The sequence below is a fragment of the Cryptomeria japonica genome, chromosome 3, assembly GCF_030272615.1.
Source record: "Cryptomeria japonica chromosome 3, Sugi_1.0, whole genome shotgun sequence".
Classification (NCBI taxonomy): domain Eukaryota; kingdom Viridiplantae; phylum Streptophyta; class Pinopsida; order Cupressales; family Cupressaceae; genus Cryptomeria; species Cryptomeria japonica.
The window spans coordinates 229,851,427-229,868,830 of record NC_081407.1 but is presented as its reverse complement, the minus strand read 5'-3'; the positions used below and the strand labels follow the sequence as shown (position 1 = coordinate 229,868,830).

The window sequence follows — 17,404 nt, the reverse complement described above, 5'->3', positions numbered from 1 at the left end:
GAATCCCCAACTTGTCATGCATCTGAAAGCCCAACTCTTGACTCTTTCAGATTTGAATCCTCAACTACTCGTGGATGTGAAAGTCCAACTCTTGAATCTTTCAGATTTGAATCCCCAACTTGTCGTGCATCTAAAATCCCAACTCCTGACCCTTTCAGATTTGAATCCTCAACTAGTCCTGGATACGAAAGCCAGACTCCTGAAACTTTAAGATTTGAATCTCCAATTGGTCGCGTATCTGAAAGCCCAACTCCCGACTCTTTCGGATTTGAATCCTCAACTATTCCCAGATGTGAAAGCCCAACTCCTAAAACTTTCAGATATGAATGTCGAACTCGTCCTGCATATGAGAGCCCACCTCTATCCTGGGTATACAAATTAGTTCTCCAATCACGAGCATTAAATAGTTACAACACCAAGCAATACTACATGTTACATGATCCATTAAAACTACTTAGCTTATAGGCAGGATGATGTCACGTATCACTAGGAAGCGAATGCGGCCAGCTCCCAGGAGATCATTTGCCTTTAGCTCCAGCAACCCATAATCAAGATCAGCATTTTCCCTCAACCTTTTTCACAATGCAATTGACATGATTGAACTGAAACATAACAAAAATGCAATTCATATTCGTCACAGTATCAATAACACCACATATTCACTACAAATGACACAACCAACACACGATCGGTTATGCCCACATTCCAATACAAAGTCAGCATGTCGCTGTGTTATGTACAACCCAGCTAACGGTTTAGCCATAAACTATCCATGACATTCCACTCTAGAACATATTTGGTTGCAATTGCAACGAAATAATGACTATGATCCATCGCCAACGCTGTTAAAAAGGCTTCCTGTGTTCTCCCCATCCAAAATACAACACAAAAACTAGACTTTCGCAAGGATTGATAAAGAAGGATGCAAAACACACTTAACAAATCAGCTGTGTCTATTCTGGCTCCAAAATGGACCTTTCCTACAACGTGTTACCAACAAGTTAGTCAATCGCAGCCGCTAATTGCAAAATCGATGCTGTAAAATGAGTGTGCAGCAATTAAGATGGTCAATCTATGTCAGAGAATAAATAGCGATTCATTACCATTAACAAAGTCTTTGACGATAATTAATGGGTATAGAGACCTCCAATTCATTTTTCGAAAGACACAAGTCTTTTGAAACGAGTGTCTATTCTAAAGCTTCCATCTCTTTGTTGACATGGGATTAGTATTATCTATTAAAAACGTACTTTTAAGTTACGAAAAGAAAAAAGAAAAAAACACTCTGAAGGATAGACACATGAGGAGTTCATCGTGCCAACCCGAGACATCTCAAACAGAAGCCCAAATCACATTTCAAATCGGAGTTGGATCATCAAACACATGTACTTCTCAAACATCACGAACATTAACACTCTCATGCAAATCAACAGAATATATACAAATTTATAACACATAGTTCGCAAGAATCAGGATTTCTGGTTCATATATTCAACACTGGTTTCATGACTCGAAGATCCATAAATAACAATTGTACTGCATTCAGGTTCGAAAATTATATCTTATCGTCTAATATGGTGCATCTATAGCATATAATATAACACATCAGCCAATTGCATTGTTCATTTTCATTATTATCAAATTCAGTAAAAGTAAGGACATTAATATTACATAATCAATAACTAAAATTTATACATACATTTATACCGCATAAAAAAAAATCATATACAACAAACTGTATATATATATATATATATATAACAAGCACCTTTCAAAAAGTTGCAAAAGCCCAAAGATTATTAATAAGGGGACATTACAGTGCAAGTAGTATTAAACAAGGGAGATAGAGCAACAACCTGGGAACGTCTGGACGTTTGCCTGGGGACTACTCAATAGTCCTTGAAAATCAACAACCTGCATGGATAACTAATGTTACTAGTAGTCTACATTGGGAAGTACATGCATTTCAAAAGACATAAAAGGAACCTGCATGTTCATATATGAAAATGCAGTTTAACATTCAATATAAACTACCACTAAGGAGTTTATATCACCTATATTATATCTGTCCATTTGCCATAGTGCCAGAGCTATGCCAGAGTTGTCTATATCAACCACCTATTTTCGTACTGTTGTTGTGCACTCAAGGACAGACGCCTCTATTCCAACTCAAAATCAATGCTATGGTCCGACTAACACGCAGCTTAGTCACACGTTTTACACTATATTTTACATTCAACGGATGCAATTGGTTAACATGTCACTAACACATAGTACCATTTGTCGGAGAGGTTGTGTCTCTTTTGGCTTCAAAATAGACAAATCGTACAGACTAACAACGTTGTGTTAGACAGAAGCAGCCATCAAATGCAAAACCTACAATTAAAAACCTGCCACAAAAACGGGGTGTTAGTCCTCCCATTTTGTTTTTTGCAGCCACAATAGAGGTGTCCCACTTCCAGAGTAACTTGAGTTTCACACTAGTTTTTTCTTTGACAAAAGTACCAAGTTTTGCAGCCCGCGGCCTCTTCTTCCTGCCTGGATGCTATCCGAACGCAATTCCTTCATTCGCAAGCTTTTAATTTGCGTGTTATGCACAATAAACCGACGGTAACCATGAAGCATGCCGCAGCCATCCTTCGGCATCCGCCATGTCCACATAATTTTGCGTGGGCGCCGAGGACTGAAACTGAAAACTCAACAACAACTCCACATCACATACCATGGGTCGAAGCACCACGAGAAGTTGGCATGGTATGCATGTCTTGGAAATGTATGTCGATGCATGTTGTTGGTACAATACGTCCACTGTGGAGCCACAATACACATAGCCTCCCACATATATTTGCATATATGTTTATTCTGCAATTTTTGAGTGTGATTAGGTGCTTCGAACTTGTGTCATGTCTTTTCTGCCTTCAAAAAGAGATTGTAACAACGACATGAATCGACATACATGACACACGTCTATTCTGGCTCCAAATAGGACATACCATACCAATGACATGCATCAACATACATGTCTGAGAATAAATATATATGCAAATACAAGTGGCAGGCACCTAATAGCTACATGAAAGACAAAGCAAGGTAAAATGTTTTGTTTCAAATTGAGCTTCTTTTACATGGTACTACCTCGTTTACATGTTATGGTTTGCCTTTTGATGCAAACAGACTCCTCAAAATCAGGTTGTTGACTGGTTGATGCAACCATTCTTTGACTGTGTGTGACCTACTCTTGTTTAGGAGTTGATCTACTGTTTGCTGACAATTAGGAGTTGATCTGTTGTTTGTTTGATGATAGCAAACATGGCCCTTTTTTTATTTGCCTAAAGTGGAAAAAGTAAGACTAATGCGCAAACGAAAACATTATTATTGAAGGGCTCCTTGTTGAAGCAACCTCCATCTATTCTGGATCATTGTTGAAGGGGGGTTTATGGGACTGTAGGTTTTATTTTTTTTATCTAATGAGCACCTGTGAATAATGGAAACAAAGCATAATATTTCCATAGTTTCTTTTTTCTATGTTTTATTCTGTTGTTTTCCTCTGTATTACAGTAGACATGTTTGTGTGTGTGTGTGTGTGTATTGCTTCATATTCACACATATATATACTAACACACACCAAAACGCAAACAAACAATGCAAACCCTGACAATTTTCAACAAAAACCCAAAAATTAGCCCTCAACAATGAGCCATCAACAATCAAACAGGGACCCTTGGTATCCTGACATGACCATGCTGCAAAATGATGCCTAATTTTCACAGATAGAACACAAAATGACAGAGAAAATAATTTTTTTTTTATTGAATATCTTAGGGTTTCAAATTACCGCAGCCGCCTAAGCCTCCACCCAAATCATTGTCCTCTTCACACCTCCCGAGGGCACACTCACAACCACCTCTGCGATACAAAAATGATATAAAAATTTACAATTTCAAACACAGGGTTGACGAAGGAAATCTTAAAACTATCTTTATCTGTTAGGGTTTCAATTTACCGATGGTGCCATAACCCTACACAACAATCTTCAATTGTACCACCCCCTGTATGCTACGATACCTCCTCCTTGCCCATGAAAAAAAACCTGCATGTTAACAAGCGATAAGAATAGGACAAACAATATACCCAGACAACTTGCGTTATGCATGCGGTCGACTTTTCTCCTCCCCTTCAGAGCCACACATATTTTGAGAATGCATACCTATAACTACAATTGAAGCGCAACTCCTTCGCTCAGTGATTCAACCAGGGACATGAATTTACAACTTGAATTTACATGGTCGAATATTTTGTTTCGCCTCCACCAGTGCGCTCTGCATGCAGCTACCCAACAAAATATATTTTCAATTTTCGCGAAATTGAGTTTTCATTCAAAATTTTAAAAAAATGAATTGAAAACTATGCCCATAACACGTGACCGCCGCCCGATATTAGTCGACTCGTGGACGCAATAAAGCAGGTTAGCCTTTTTTGGCCACGTGGCCATTCAAAAAAAAAAAATCAAAATTGGTGGTCACCGAAAATGTAAAACACTTGCCCAATGGTATGTTAACCACCTCGCTCGATGTAACCGTCAACCATCACATCGCGGTGACAATGGCCGGGAAAATGTTAACTACGAGCAAGCTTTTCTGTCAAACGCAAAACGACAACATCATCCACGTCATTGCAACCGCGAATTCCTCCATGTCATCTATGGATCCCAGGAACATCGCTCTCATGGACTTGCCATACTTGAATGGTATGCCTTCAGCATCATATGGAGGCATGTCGTTTTGGAGCCAGAATAGCTACAACCATTTTAAACCCTTATCGACTTCAGTCTCGGTCATATTTTCTGTACAACTCCTCTTTTTTTTTTCTTTACACGGTTTCTCCGCTTTCACCGATTTTTGGCAACCACAGCGCATCCAAATTGGCGAAAGTGATTAGGCCTACATCTCATTGTCAAACTTTAATTTTTTGTATAGACAACTAAGAATTGACAAGCACCATAGTAAAAAGCCCCACGAAATTTTTTGTACAAATTCTCATTTTCTGATAAGTGAGTGTAAGGAAAGTTACTATGCGGAAACGCTTTCCTAATGCCAATTCCCAGAGGATGTAAGCAACAATATCTATCTACTTCCTAAATTGTAGAATCTCGAGATGACTTAAACAGAAGAATGGAGAACATATAAAAAACCATGCACATGTACACAGAGATTTTTACCGTGGGAAACCCTTTCGGGAAAAAACCCACACACCAAAAAGCCGAGCGTCTCCCTTGTATTACAGTAAACAAAGTTACATACAATTGACAACGAACTTTTTATATATGCTCAGATTGTGCTACAATCAACCCAAAAATCTATCACACTCATTCCCAATGAAACTTGTAGCAGTTTATACACACTACAATCCGTTATGAAATTTGATACTGCAACTGTCACTTCACAAACAGTCAACCATATGGATTAGCATTGGCAACTACCGTAACCATCGTAGGGATCAGCATTGGCTACGCCTTTGTCCGTACGGGTCTGCACGGAATTACCACATACTAAAGACCCATACGAATATGTCTTTGTCCGTACTAGTAGGTCTTTGTCCGTACTAGTAGGTCATTGTCCGTACTAATATGTCTATACTAATGTATAACATTTCGTACTTGGCAATGCTTCCCATCAATCTAGCAATGATTTTTGTCGATCTGGCAATGCAACTACTGTACAGGTTAACTCAATATGTACGAGGCAACAACCGTATGGTACACATGAGGCAACAACGATACGGTCCTACGTACTTCAACAATCTCCCACTTGTTGAGGTATGTACTAATATCCGCGAAGTTACTCCGATCAGCCAGAACAAAAACTAGCACAACGTCAAGTGAATTCGAGGCACTTTTCCAACAATCTCCCACTTGACGAGGAATTCAGTGGACTGCCAAACACTTACAGACATAACTGAGAAACATGGACTCTAAAGCCCATCAATGTTGATATACCACTCGATCACCATAACTTTGTCTCCCAAGAATACAAAACTCTCGATCCAAAAAAAAAGGCTAACTGAATGTACCAACATTTGTCACAAACATAGCTGAAAAAGCACCTATAGCAAGTGCTAGCACATCCAACTATACATACCTCTAAGGTATACTATATTTCCATGTATCCATGAGTAACTTTAACTGATAAACCCATGCCAAAACTCCAAATGAAAAACCACAACATCATGAAGTATCAAACAAATGACCAGTGTACTCAAAACACAAAAAATAACCAAGATCGATGTCAAAATTCCAACTACAGAATCAAGAACTTAAACATGACAACCATGATCTAAAACATCTCATCCAAAATGATAACATGCTTCATATGATCACTTCCATATCATGCCAAAACTCTAAATGCATCTCAAGAGTGTACCACGACACAATAAAAAACAACCTAACAAGAATAACATGTTAAAACATAAACAACATCTCTACCAAGGACTTATGAATCCTCAAGATGTCAGCATCTTCAATCACATGAAGATCATCCACCATCAAGTGATGAATATACATCACTGCCAAACATGGTACCAAGTCTTACATGACATCATGATAAACATCTTCTTCATGAAGATTTCTTACAACTGCCTCGTTATATAGAGGTTTAAGATACATCTAGATTTTGGAAAACTTGTATTATTAGAAATAAAGGAAAAAACTAAAACTAAAAAACTAAAACAGCTTTTATGCATAATCATCCCAAATAAAACTGAAAAACTAAAAGCATAAAACTATGCAAGTGGGAGGAATTACTAAACAATATTTCAACAATCTCCCCCTTAATTTCAACCACTAATGGATTTAATAGAAAGAAAAATTGTATCTTCATCCAGCTTCTGTTGAATCCTTTCTTCATGAAATAACTGTCAATCCTAGAATACCAGGCACGAGGAGCTTGCTTCAACCCATAAAGGGCTTTCTTCAACTTGTAGACTAAGTGTTCTTTTTCTGGAACTTCATAACCCATAGGTTGTTCTACATAAACTTCCTCATTTATGTAACTATTAAGAAATGTTGATCTCACATCCATCTGAAATATTGGCCACTTGTATTGTGCTGCAATAGCTAATATAATCTTGACTGTGTCAAGACGAGCCACTGGAGCAAAAGTTTCTACATAATCCACTCCAGGAGTTTGTGCAAACCCTTTGGCAACTAGTCTTGCCTTATGGCGTTCTACTAAACCATCTGTATGATATTTTACTTTGTAAATCCATTTCACACCAATCACCTGCTTACCTTTGAGAAGTGGAACTAATTCCCAAGTATTATTCTTATGAATGGAATTCATTTCATCATTCGTAGCATTAATCCATACGGGTTCTTTCACTGCTTCTTCATACGCAGAGGGTTCAACTTTAATTGTACTAAACAAAGCAAAATTAGCAACTAGATTTATATTGGTACTCCTCTCTGATAAACATCAACTAAACTTTGTACTTTTCATGGAACGAATGCTGGAGATGATGGTGGAGGTGAATCTTCACCTGAGTTTGTGCTACTTGAAGAACTAGGTGAGCTTGGAGGACTAGAACTGGAGCTAGAAGTTCCACTTGAGCTTGTGGGGAGAGGAGGAGGAACACTGTTATCTTCCATGTTTAAGATTATTGGTGGATTTTTCTGCACATCATCTTTCCACTGTCATACTCCCCCTTCATCAAAAATCACATCTCGGCTAACTATCCATTGCTTTGTCTCAAGATTATAGAATATGTAGCCTTTAGTTGCAGTAGAGTAGCCCACAAAGATACTAAGTTGGGATTTGGCATCCAACTTCTTCCGCTTTTGAATTGGAATATGCACATATGCCAAACATCTAAAGATGCGAAGATGAGCCACTGAAGGCTTGTGACCACTCTAGGCTTCCTTTGGAGTCAGATTTTGAACTACTTTTGTGGGACTATGGTTGAGAATATACACTGTAGTGGCAACTGCTTCTCCCCAAAAACTATTTGGAAGATTTTTTGTCTGTAACATGCTTCATGCCATCTCCATAATGGTACGGTTCTTTCTTTCAGCAATACCATTTTGCTGAGGTGTATATGCGGCAGTAAGCTGTCTCTGGATGCCATTCTTAGCACAAAAATCAACAAACTCATTAGAAGTAAACTCTCCCCCTCTATCTGTTCTGAGTATCTTGACAAGATACCCACTTTGTTTTTCAGCTAATGCTTTAAAATTCTTGAAGCATGCAAAGGCTTCAGATTTTTTCTTCAAAAAATAAACCCAAGTGTGGTGAGAGTAATCATCAATGAGTGTCAAAAAATAAAGGTTCTTACCCAATGATGGCTCTTGCATATCACCACAGATGTCAGCATGCACAAGCTCTAGAGGAGATTTGGCTCTCCAAGATTTTCCCACCAGAAAACTGTCTCGGTGATGCTTGCCAAGGGCACACCCTGAACAAACTTCTTCTTTTGCCTTGATTGGAGGAAGACCTCTCACCATATTCTTCTTATTCAACAATGTTAGCCCTTGAAAATTCAAATGACCATATCGTTGATGCCATAACCATGAATCATCTATGGTTGATTTTAGTGCATGCAACTTACTAGAAACCAATTTGAGAGGAAACAATCTATTCTCTGTCATATAATTCTTTGCTACAAGATGATGATTATTAGATTTATCAAAAAATTTGCAGCAGCTATCTTCAAATACAACTTTATAGTTCTTTTCTAGAAGTTGTCCTATACTCAAAAGACTATGCTGTAATTCTGGCACAAAGAAAGTATTATGGATATTTGTAGTGTCTCCTTGCTTAGTCTTGATTGCAAGGGTACCTTTTCCCATTACATCAACCTCCTTATCATCTCCAAATTTAACTTTACTCCTCATTGAATCATTTAATTTGACAAAGAAATCAGATTTACCTGTCATGTGATTTGAACAACTGCTATCCAAGAACCAAACATCCTCTTGGGGTTCTTTTGCCAAATTGCATGCAAAGAATGTAGAATTCTTTGTATCAGAAGATTCTTCTGCATAACTAGATCTTGACTTATTCAAGTCAGATTTCTTCTTCCTGCACTCAGATTCATAGTGCCCATATCTTTCACAATATCTGCACTGAATACTCCTTCTATCAACAGAACTTTGTCCTCTTCCTCTGTTATTTCCTCTTCCTCTTCCTCTACCTCTTCCTCTGTTATTACCAGAAGATTCACCTTGAAATTTAGTAGTATGAGAGGGAGGAGATTTGGATTTTTCCTCAATATTCACAGAAGACTGGAAAGCTTGAACAAAACTTTCCATAGAACGCTGCATGCGCTCTTCATGAGACTGCAAAGAACCAATTAATTCTGCAACTTTGAAAGTAGTTAGATCTTTACTTTCTTCAATAGCAATTACTACTGGATCAAATTAAGGAGGAAGAGACCTCAAAAAAATTTCTACAATTTTCTGATCTGATATAGTTTCACCTTGAGTCCTAAGCTGATTCACAATACCTTGAGTCCTTGTAATAAATTCATAAATAGACTCAGATTCTTTCATCCTCAAATTTTCAAATTCTCTTCGAAAAGTTTGAAGTCTTGCCAATTTGATTTTATATGTACCTTGGTATGCAGTTTGTAGAGCCTCCCATGCATCCTTTGATTTTGTCAAACTGGCAATTCGAGAAAAAATTGAGACATCCAAGGCAGATTGAATGGTGAAAAGAGCTTTGTTATCCTTCTTTCTATCTTCTTTCAGCTGATTTTGCTATTGTGGTGTCCATGTATTGAATGTATTTTGATCAACAGGTTTTGTGTATCCACCTTCCACAAATTCTCAAAGATCTTGGGATAAAAGTAGGGTCTTCATCTTGATACTCCAATAATCATAGTTTTCTCCAGTAAACAATGGACGCTGAAATGCTAAATCTTTTCCATTAGCCATTTGGAAATAACTGTTGTTCTAAACTGGAACCTACACAACCAGAACTCTTGCAACCTGCTCTGATACCAAATGAAAGAAATATAAAATTGGAACACAAATAAACTATTATATTGATTCAAGAGATTACATGAGCTTCTTGATCAACTGATCAAGGATCAGACAAACTGATAAAGAATGAATTACAACTGCCTCATTATATAGAGGTTTTAGATACATCTAGATTTTGGAAAACTTGTATTATTAGAAATAAAACAAAAAACTAAAACAACTTTTATGCATAATCATCCCAAATAAAATTGAAAAACTAAAAGCATAAAACTATACAAGTGGGAGGAATTTCTAAACAATATTTCAACAGTATGATCCTATTACACGCGATATGATCTGAAATTATTTTTAAAATGTCCAATTTAGGTCTCTGTCTATTAATTATTTTAAAAATGATATCTTTGAAATATGTTTCACAGTTTAACCATAACGATATCTTTGCACATGGTTTACACTATAACCCATGAGCGAAGATGCATGCCATGACTGATGACAGCTGTTTTATTTTATTTTAATTATTATAAGATGCCATTCAAGATTGTAACAAAGTCAAAGTCGCCTGCAGATATGGATTATATTTTAGTGATAATATTTAATATTTTCTACTCATCAAAACATTACCGTCCCAATGACGAATCTGACTTTGAAAAATAATAAAACACGAAAGTTTGTTCACATTGCCAGATGAAAGTATTATTTAAATATTTCAGAGCTAGATAATGTTTTTTAAATTCAACTGAATTGACATCTTTGCATATGGGTTACAGTTTACACTGTCACCCATAAGCCAAGATGCCTTTACAGATATTTTATTTTATTATAACAAAGTCAAAGTCGTCCGCAGAAATGGAATATTATTATATTCTATTGATAACGTTTTGTTTTGTCACGGCATACCTATATTATTATAGCCGTAAGGATTGGTTGATATAAATAATATTTAAATTATCTCCATCTCCTCTTCCTTATAATTTCATGATTAAATTTTTAGCTCCAAGTGTGGTTATTTGGAAACAAATTGGTTTGGTAAAATATGGTGTTTATATTTCATATATCACTAGTTTGATTTGTGAGACATAATATCTTATGATTTTGTGAAATCAAGATCTAAATTGAGGCAAATTTGAGATTCATATGTTGTGAATAAACCAATAATGAGTGCTTGTTCTCATAATTTTAAATGAAAAAATAAAACCTTTCAACTAGTATTCAATCACGCTACAATCGTTGAATTTTGATGTATAGCGTCAGTCACGCTAAAAATCTCATGAGCTATGCTTTGAAACTTTCTGTAGTTTTACCCAATCCAGATTCCACTGAGAGTTAGGTTTTGTATCCATCTTTGGCCCTTCAGGTCATGGCGTCTTCCTCCTCATCGTACAAAAGTAGTTCTTACGGTGATTGCGAAAAGGAAGCGTCCACTGTATCAAGAAAAATATTTGATGCATTCATTAACCACCGAGGCCCTGACGTGAAAGAAACTGTGGCTTTTGCACTTTACGATTCACTCGAGGAATTGGGATTTTGGACCTTTCTAGATGATCAAGAATTACAACTGGGAGATTCAATTGAGTCTGCCATAAAAAATGCCATATACTCTTCATCTGTGCAAATCGCCATCTTCTCCCCACGATATGCGGAGTCGTCTTGGTGTCTAAATGAGCTGGTTGACATGTTGGAAACCAAGGCTCTGTTTATTCCTGTATTTTGTGACGTCAAGCCTTATGAACTTCGTTACCCTCAAAAGGGGGTTTATGCAGCTGCATTCGCTAAGCATGAAGAAAAGGGGAGATTCAGCAACGAGAAGATTCACCAGTGGAAAGAAGCCCTTCACTCTTCTTCAATCATCTCTGGCTACGAATTCAGCACATCTAATGAGTAAGGCTTTGCTTATTTTTGACAATTAGTCTTTAACTTATATTTTGTTTCTATTGTTCGCTTTCAATCCATTAGGATTCTGTGTTTTCAATTTATTTTTTATGGTTACATTCTGCATATTGATTTTGAACGCTTTTAAATTCTCATTCGCTCAAAATTGTCAGTAATGTCGAGAAGCTGTGTACAAAGATTGCCTTGGCTGTACAACAAAATATAGGAAAGACATTTGAGAGCTTCCCAAGATACGTGGAAATAACAAAACATGAGATAGGTCTTCATGCAGAGGCAGCAGCGTCAACAAGTAGATCAGCACAGGTGAAGAAATCGAGTGTTCTGCCCAGAGATTCACATCCAGTGGGCATCGATTCCAAAGTTGAAGACATGATAGGTTTGTTGAAGGACCCAAAATATCAAGTTATAGCTGTCGTTGGTATGGGTGGCTCAGGGAAGACATTTCTTCTCCAAAATGTCTACAAGAAAATAAAATCTAGTTTTGACAAATCCATTTGGCTCTCTATATCTAAATCTTATTCTGTCAAGAATTTGCAAAATGATATGGCCTTACATATGGGTTTAAAGACAGAAATTGTGGATGGTGCCATATCTCAAGAGACAGCGGCAGAATTAATTCATGACTGTCTCGAAGGGAAAAAATGACTTATTGTGCTGGACGATCTGTGGAAATTGTCGACAGAAGATAATCTCTTAGATAAACTTGGTCTGCCAGCTGATAAAGATTGTAAAGTTGTGGTGACCACAAGAAATAGAAAGGTTGTTGAAATTTCAAATGCTCGAATTTATGAGATGAAAAATTTGTCTGATGAAGACAGTTGGAAGCTGTTTAGCTTCTACGCATTTCGGGATCGTAAAGAGAACAGAGCGCCATCGCACTTAATTGAGATGGGTCGTGAGATTGTAAAGCAATGTGGAAATTTGGCACTGGCTCTCAAAACGACAGCAGCATCTCTGGCCAGCAACACAGATCTTAGAAAATGGGAGACTAAGCACCGTCAGCTAGAAAAGGCAGTTATTCCCATTGGTGAGCATGACCCTGTCATGGATATATTAAAACTGAGTTATGATTCTTTGCCAGCACATCTTAAAGCATGTTTTGCTTATTTTTCTTTCTTCCCTGAGGATGAAAACATAAACTGTGAATTTCTGGTAAACCTATGGATAGGTGAGGGTTTCATTCCAGCAGGAGAGGAGCAGTGGGATATGGCCTGGGATTGGTTGGATCAACTTGTCCAGCTGTGTCTGCTTCAACCATGGGAAAATAAAGAATATAATCTTAATGATGAAGAAAGGTTAATCAAATATTGTAGCATTCATGATTTATTGCATGATTTGTCCATACACATATCCAGAGAAAATGAATGTATTTTTTCTGTTGAGGAAGTCTCTACACATACAAGTGGTGTCTCTGGCTGGTGTCGGATTTTACTAGCCAAGAAAGATGTGAATGATAATGCCATCTCCTCCATCTCACACAGCTGTCCTGTTTATCTCTGTACATTCTCACTATCTCAGAATATGGAGATTACAAGCATTCCAGCAAACTTGTTCACCGCTATGAGAGGACTGCGCATTCTGGATTTGAGCTCCACAAGCATTTCTACATTGCCTGCATCCATTGGAAAGATGATACTGCTTAAAGTCTTGAATTTAAGGCGTACAAAGATAAAGGAGGTACCGGAGTGTTTGAGACATCTAAAAAGCCTCTTGTTTCTTGGTATCCATTGGAACTGCAAGTCAATACCAGCATGGATTAGTGAGCTTAAATGTCTTCAGCATTTAGAATGCGAACGTGTTGATTGCATGCCGAAAGGAATATCAAAGTTGGCCTCTTTGAGAACGCTCAGATCAAGATGGTTGGACCTGTCCATAAAAGAAGATGAGTTCATGACCTTAGAGGATTTCGCAAATATGACTCAGCTTCAGGAACTGTGGTTGAACATTAATCATGAGATAGAGTTGAAGAAGATGGAAGAAGGGGTCCTTGTGCAATTGACCAAAATGCGTCATCTCAGTATCTCATTGAAATTACAGAGCAATTTCCCGAGTTTCCCCAATTTCCAGAGAAAATGAGGGCAATGAGAGATCTGGAAAGTCTTAGATTATATGGATTTTTGGTGCCAAGTTGGATATGTGATTTGGCAAATCTGAGGGAATTGACTTTGCATAATTGTCAGTGTGTTGATTATCCGGAGTGGCAAACAATGCCTAATCTAGTGAGATTGGAATTAGGTAGGAATTCCAAATGCAGAGAATTGCCAAAGGCGTTTGGAAATTCAGGAAGGTTTTCACACCTCCGCTTCTTTTCAATTCAAGATATAAATGAATTGGAGGGGTTGCCGGAATTGGAGGAGGGAGCGATGGCATGTCTTGAGGAGCTCAATATAGAGCATTGTCGCAATCTGAAGAAAGTAGGAGACGGATTGGAGAGGTTGAAAAGACTGAAGTTGTTCAATTATTGTGACTCGGGAACGAAAGAAGTAAGGGAGGCATTAAAAGATGGTGGAGAATATTGTAAAAAAATAAAATTCATCAATCCTCACGTACTTAATGTTGATGGAACTTAAACGGACCAAGTGGAGTACATTAAAGCTAATTTTAACTTGTAAGATTAAATTTGATGATGTTGAAATATATTTTTATTTTGCATAGGTTTAAAGATTGTGAAATTTGTTGAAATGATATGAATAATTTATATGGAAAGTAAAGTTATTTACAAATGTTACATCATTTGTATATTTGTAAAAGAAATGTTAATTTTAATTTATTAAATTTAATATATATAATTAGTTTAGATAAAATATTGTTAGTTTTTAGTAAGGTAATAGAAAATTATATGTTTGTTTCATAATTAAAGATGAATAATTTTAATAAGTATTTTAGAATTGGTTTATCTTTCATTGGAAATGTTTTCTCTCTATTATTATATCAAATCAACTTTGTCAATTTTGTGTATGGCATGTATATATGTCTTAGGTTGGTTTTGCACACCTTGGGATCACTTATGTGCTTATAGATTTAACATTTTGTGCATACTTAATAATATTAGTATTGTTCACATTCTCTTTAATTTGCCAAATTCATATTTATTTGTTTTGCATTTAGATTGATAATATTACAAATGTATTTATCTTTAGAGGTTTATGAAAATTGTGAGGGTTGTGCATTTTTTAGGAACTACAATCTTAACTATTTCTTTCTAATTAATTATTTTTAATTAAAGTAGATTTTTAAAAAAGAATCAATTAAATATGCATTGTAATTTATCTTTGAAACCCCCAACAATAAACTATAATGTGACTTTGTCAATTCAATGGAATAATATTCATTATGTTATTATTTACAAATCTTTTTGATCTCGTGTCTTTGACTAGTCTATTATAGAAAATGTAATATTTGGTATCAAAGTGTTTTCCAAGGTAGTGTTCCATTATATTCTTTTACAATTAGAATATTATACAACTTCTTAGTATATGCTCTAACCTTGCCCTCTTGGTATCTTGGTTATCAAAATTTAGCACAAAGATTTTGCCTAAAATTTTACCCATTTTGTTTCCTTACAGAATAATCATTTTTCTATTTTAAGGTAAAAATAGTATAACAAGGGTTATCAAATATCATAAGATATCATTTTGGGTAACAAAATACTCAATATAGGTTCCAATGAAATGCAATAATTACCCTTTCCAAACTATGCAATTAAACAACACTTATATATGATCTTGTGCTTCCGTATACGCTCAAGTACATCAAAGGATCTCATAGAAATTTTTGAGACCTATCCCAAAGAAACCATTTGTTGTCTATCTTCTATAATGCATTGGTAAGGAATTAGTTCTTGGAAGTTACTTACGTTGTACTAGATCAACTTGGATCTATGTATTTTAAACCTTCTTTTATCATATTCTCTCTCTAGGCCATTTGGAATATAGAGAACACAACTACTACTTAATATTGTATTTAGGATCATAATTCTCAATTTAGGTATCATATAAAAATTCTGATTGAAATCAAGGTATTTTATATCATCTTTACTATATCATCTTTACTAGATTCTCTCATTATGATCCTCTTTTCCAGTTAATCATTCTCGTATACATCATTTTTTCACCACAATTTTTCGGTGGCTATTTAAGGGGCTGCCTTACTCAAACCTTGCATAGGTACTTCTACCTCCATGGACAGTACGATTTTGAATGGATTTTGGAATGAAAATAACAAGAACACAATATAAAATGCTAAATAATGATATCAATAATAAGATAAACGTATTTGCAAGGATATTAGCATCTGGGAATTATAAATATAGACACTGAACAAAATAAAGAAGAGAGAACAACAATCGAGAACAATATCACTTTGCAGACCTGCGACGTTAGGACAAGGCAATGAGCCGAACTTAAGCACCCATGTGAGTTACTTCTTGATGAAAACCCTACTGGTGTATTCAGGTTGGGACAAAAACCCTAACCTATTTTTACCATTAACATCTGCCCTGCAATTTCCTCTAAGTTGTTCATTCACACCTACGCGGGGAATTGGAAAAACAATGTGAAAAAAATCTCTGAATTAGGCGAGTTGTGTGGACCTGCCATTCAGGCCAACGGCCATCATATCGCCCATTAGATCTGACATTTAGTGCGCCAAGTTAACTTCATCATCCACTATGAAGATTGATTGACCGACAGTCATAGGGAGAAAGTGCAGAAAAGAGGAAGTGTCTGCAGGTCATTCACCATACCAGCCGCACCCAAGAAAGCTCCAAGCAGTAGTCAACAAGGAGGCAAAAGCAATTGGGGCACACTATTGACGACCTTGGACAAGTTCAAGCTACAAAAAGAGCCCCAGGCACAGCATAGGATCTGGAATAAAAACACACAAATCCCTAAGAAATTTTCACAAACCAGTCAACCGCCAGTCATTAGTAAACTCAGTTGTGCCAAATCTGACTTGAACAGCAACTTTATGGCTGATTTCCAGACACAACATACCTCAACTGAAGGTATTCTATCATCTGCCGAGGTGATCTCCTACAGTACCAGGCACAGGCCAGGGGAAATTGATATTCTACATCTACATTTGAGTTGGAACTTGGAAGGTTGCCAATTAGGTTCGGTTACCTTTCCAACACTCAGAAAGCACTCCATTTCTAAACAAGCATTGTGCCAGGCCCAAACATTTACACTAGTGAGGGAATTAATGCAATCAAGTCAATTGTAATCTCAGATTTGATTTATATATAAGAGACTTCTATTTCCAATTTTATTTGCAGCAGTGTCATGTCTGTGTTTTCCAAATCTTCAACGTTGGATCATAGCTGTATGTGTTGATTTGCTATTTAATTGCTTTGTGATTTTTAAAATTCTGTTTGTGAAGAAAATCAGATGATAGACGACTTTGTATAACAGATCGTAATCAGGGATTTAAAACACACCACAGCCTGGGTGTGTAACATGATTGTTCAATAGTCCATATTCCAAAGACCACATTATAAAGAAAAATCTTTCTACATCAAATCTTATTTAATGAATTTCACAC

General features: G+C 36.5%; 1 protein-coding gene across 2 annotated transcripts; it reads left to right on the top strand.

Moving 5' to 3' along the window:
* The first annotated feature begins 11,131 nt into the window (after positions 1 to 11,131).
* On the top strand, positions 11,132 to 14,417 carry LOC131045079 (probable 2' cyclic ADP-D-ribose synthase BdTIR). Of its 2 annotated transcripts, none has more exons than XM_059218191.1 (2): positions 11,132 to 11,851; positions 12,016 to 14,417. In XM_059218191.1, exon 2 carries the CDS (start codon positions 12,656 to 12,658, stop codon positions 13,937 to 13,939), a length of 1,284 nt encoding a protein of 427 aa, XP_059074174.1. In that variant the 5' UTR covers positions 11,132 to 11,851; positions 12,016 to 12,655; the 3' UTR covers positions 13,940 to 14,417. Both variants share the same exon structure in this region, with proteins under 2 accessions (XP_059074174.1, XP_057834580.2).
* Positions 14,418 to 17,404: the final 2,987 nt, after the last annotated feature.

Excerpts from the sequence above, each read along its gene's own strand:
- LOC131045079 (XM_059218191.1), top strand. The coding sequence starts at position 12,656 with ATGAAAAATTTGTCTGATGAAGACAGTTGGAAGCTGTTTAGCTTCTAC.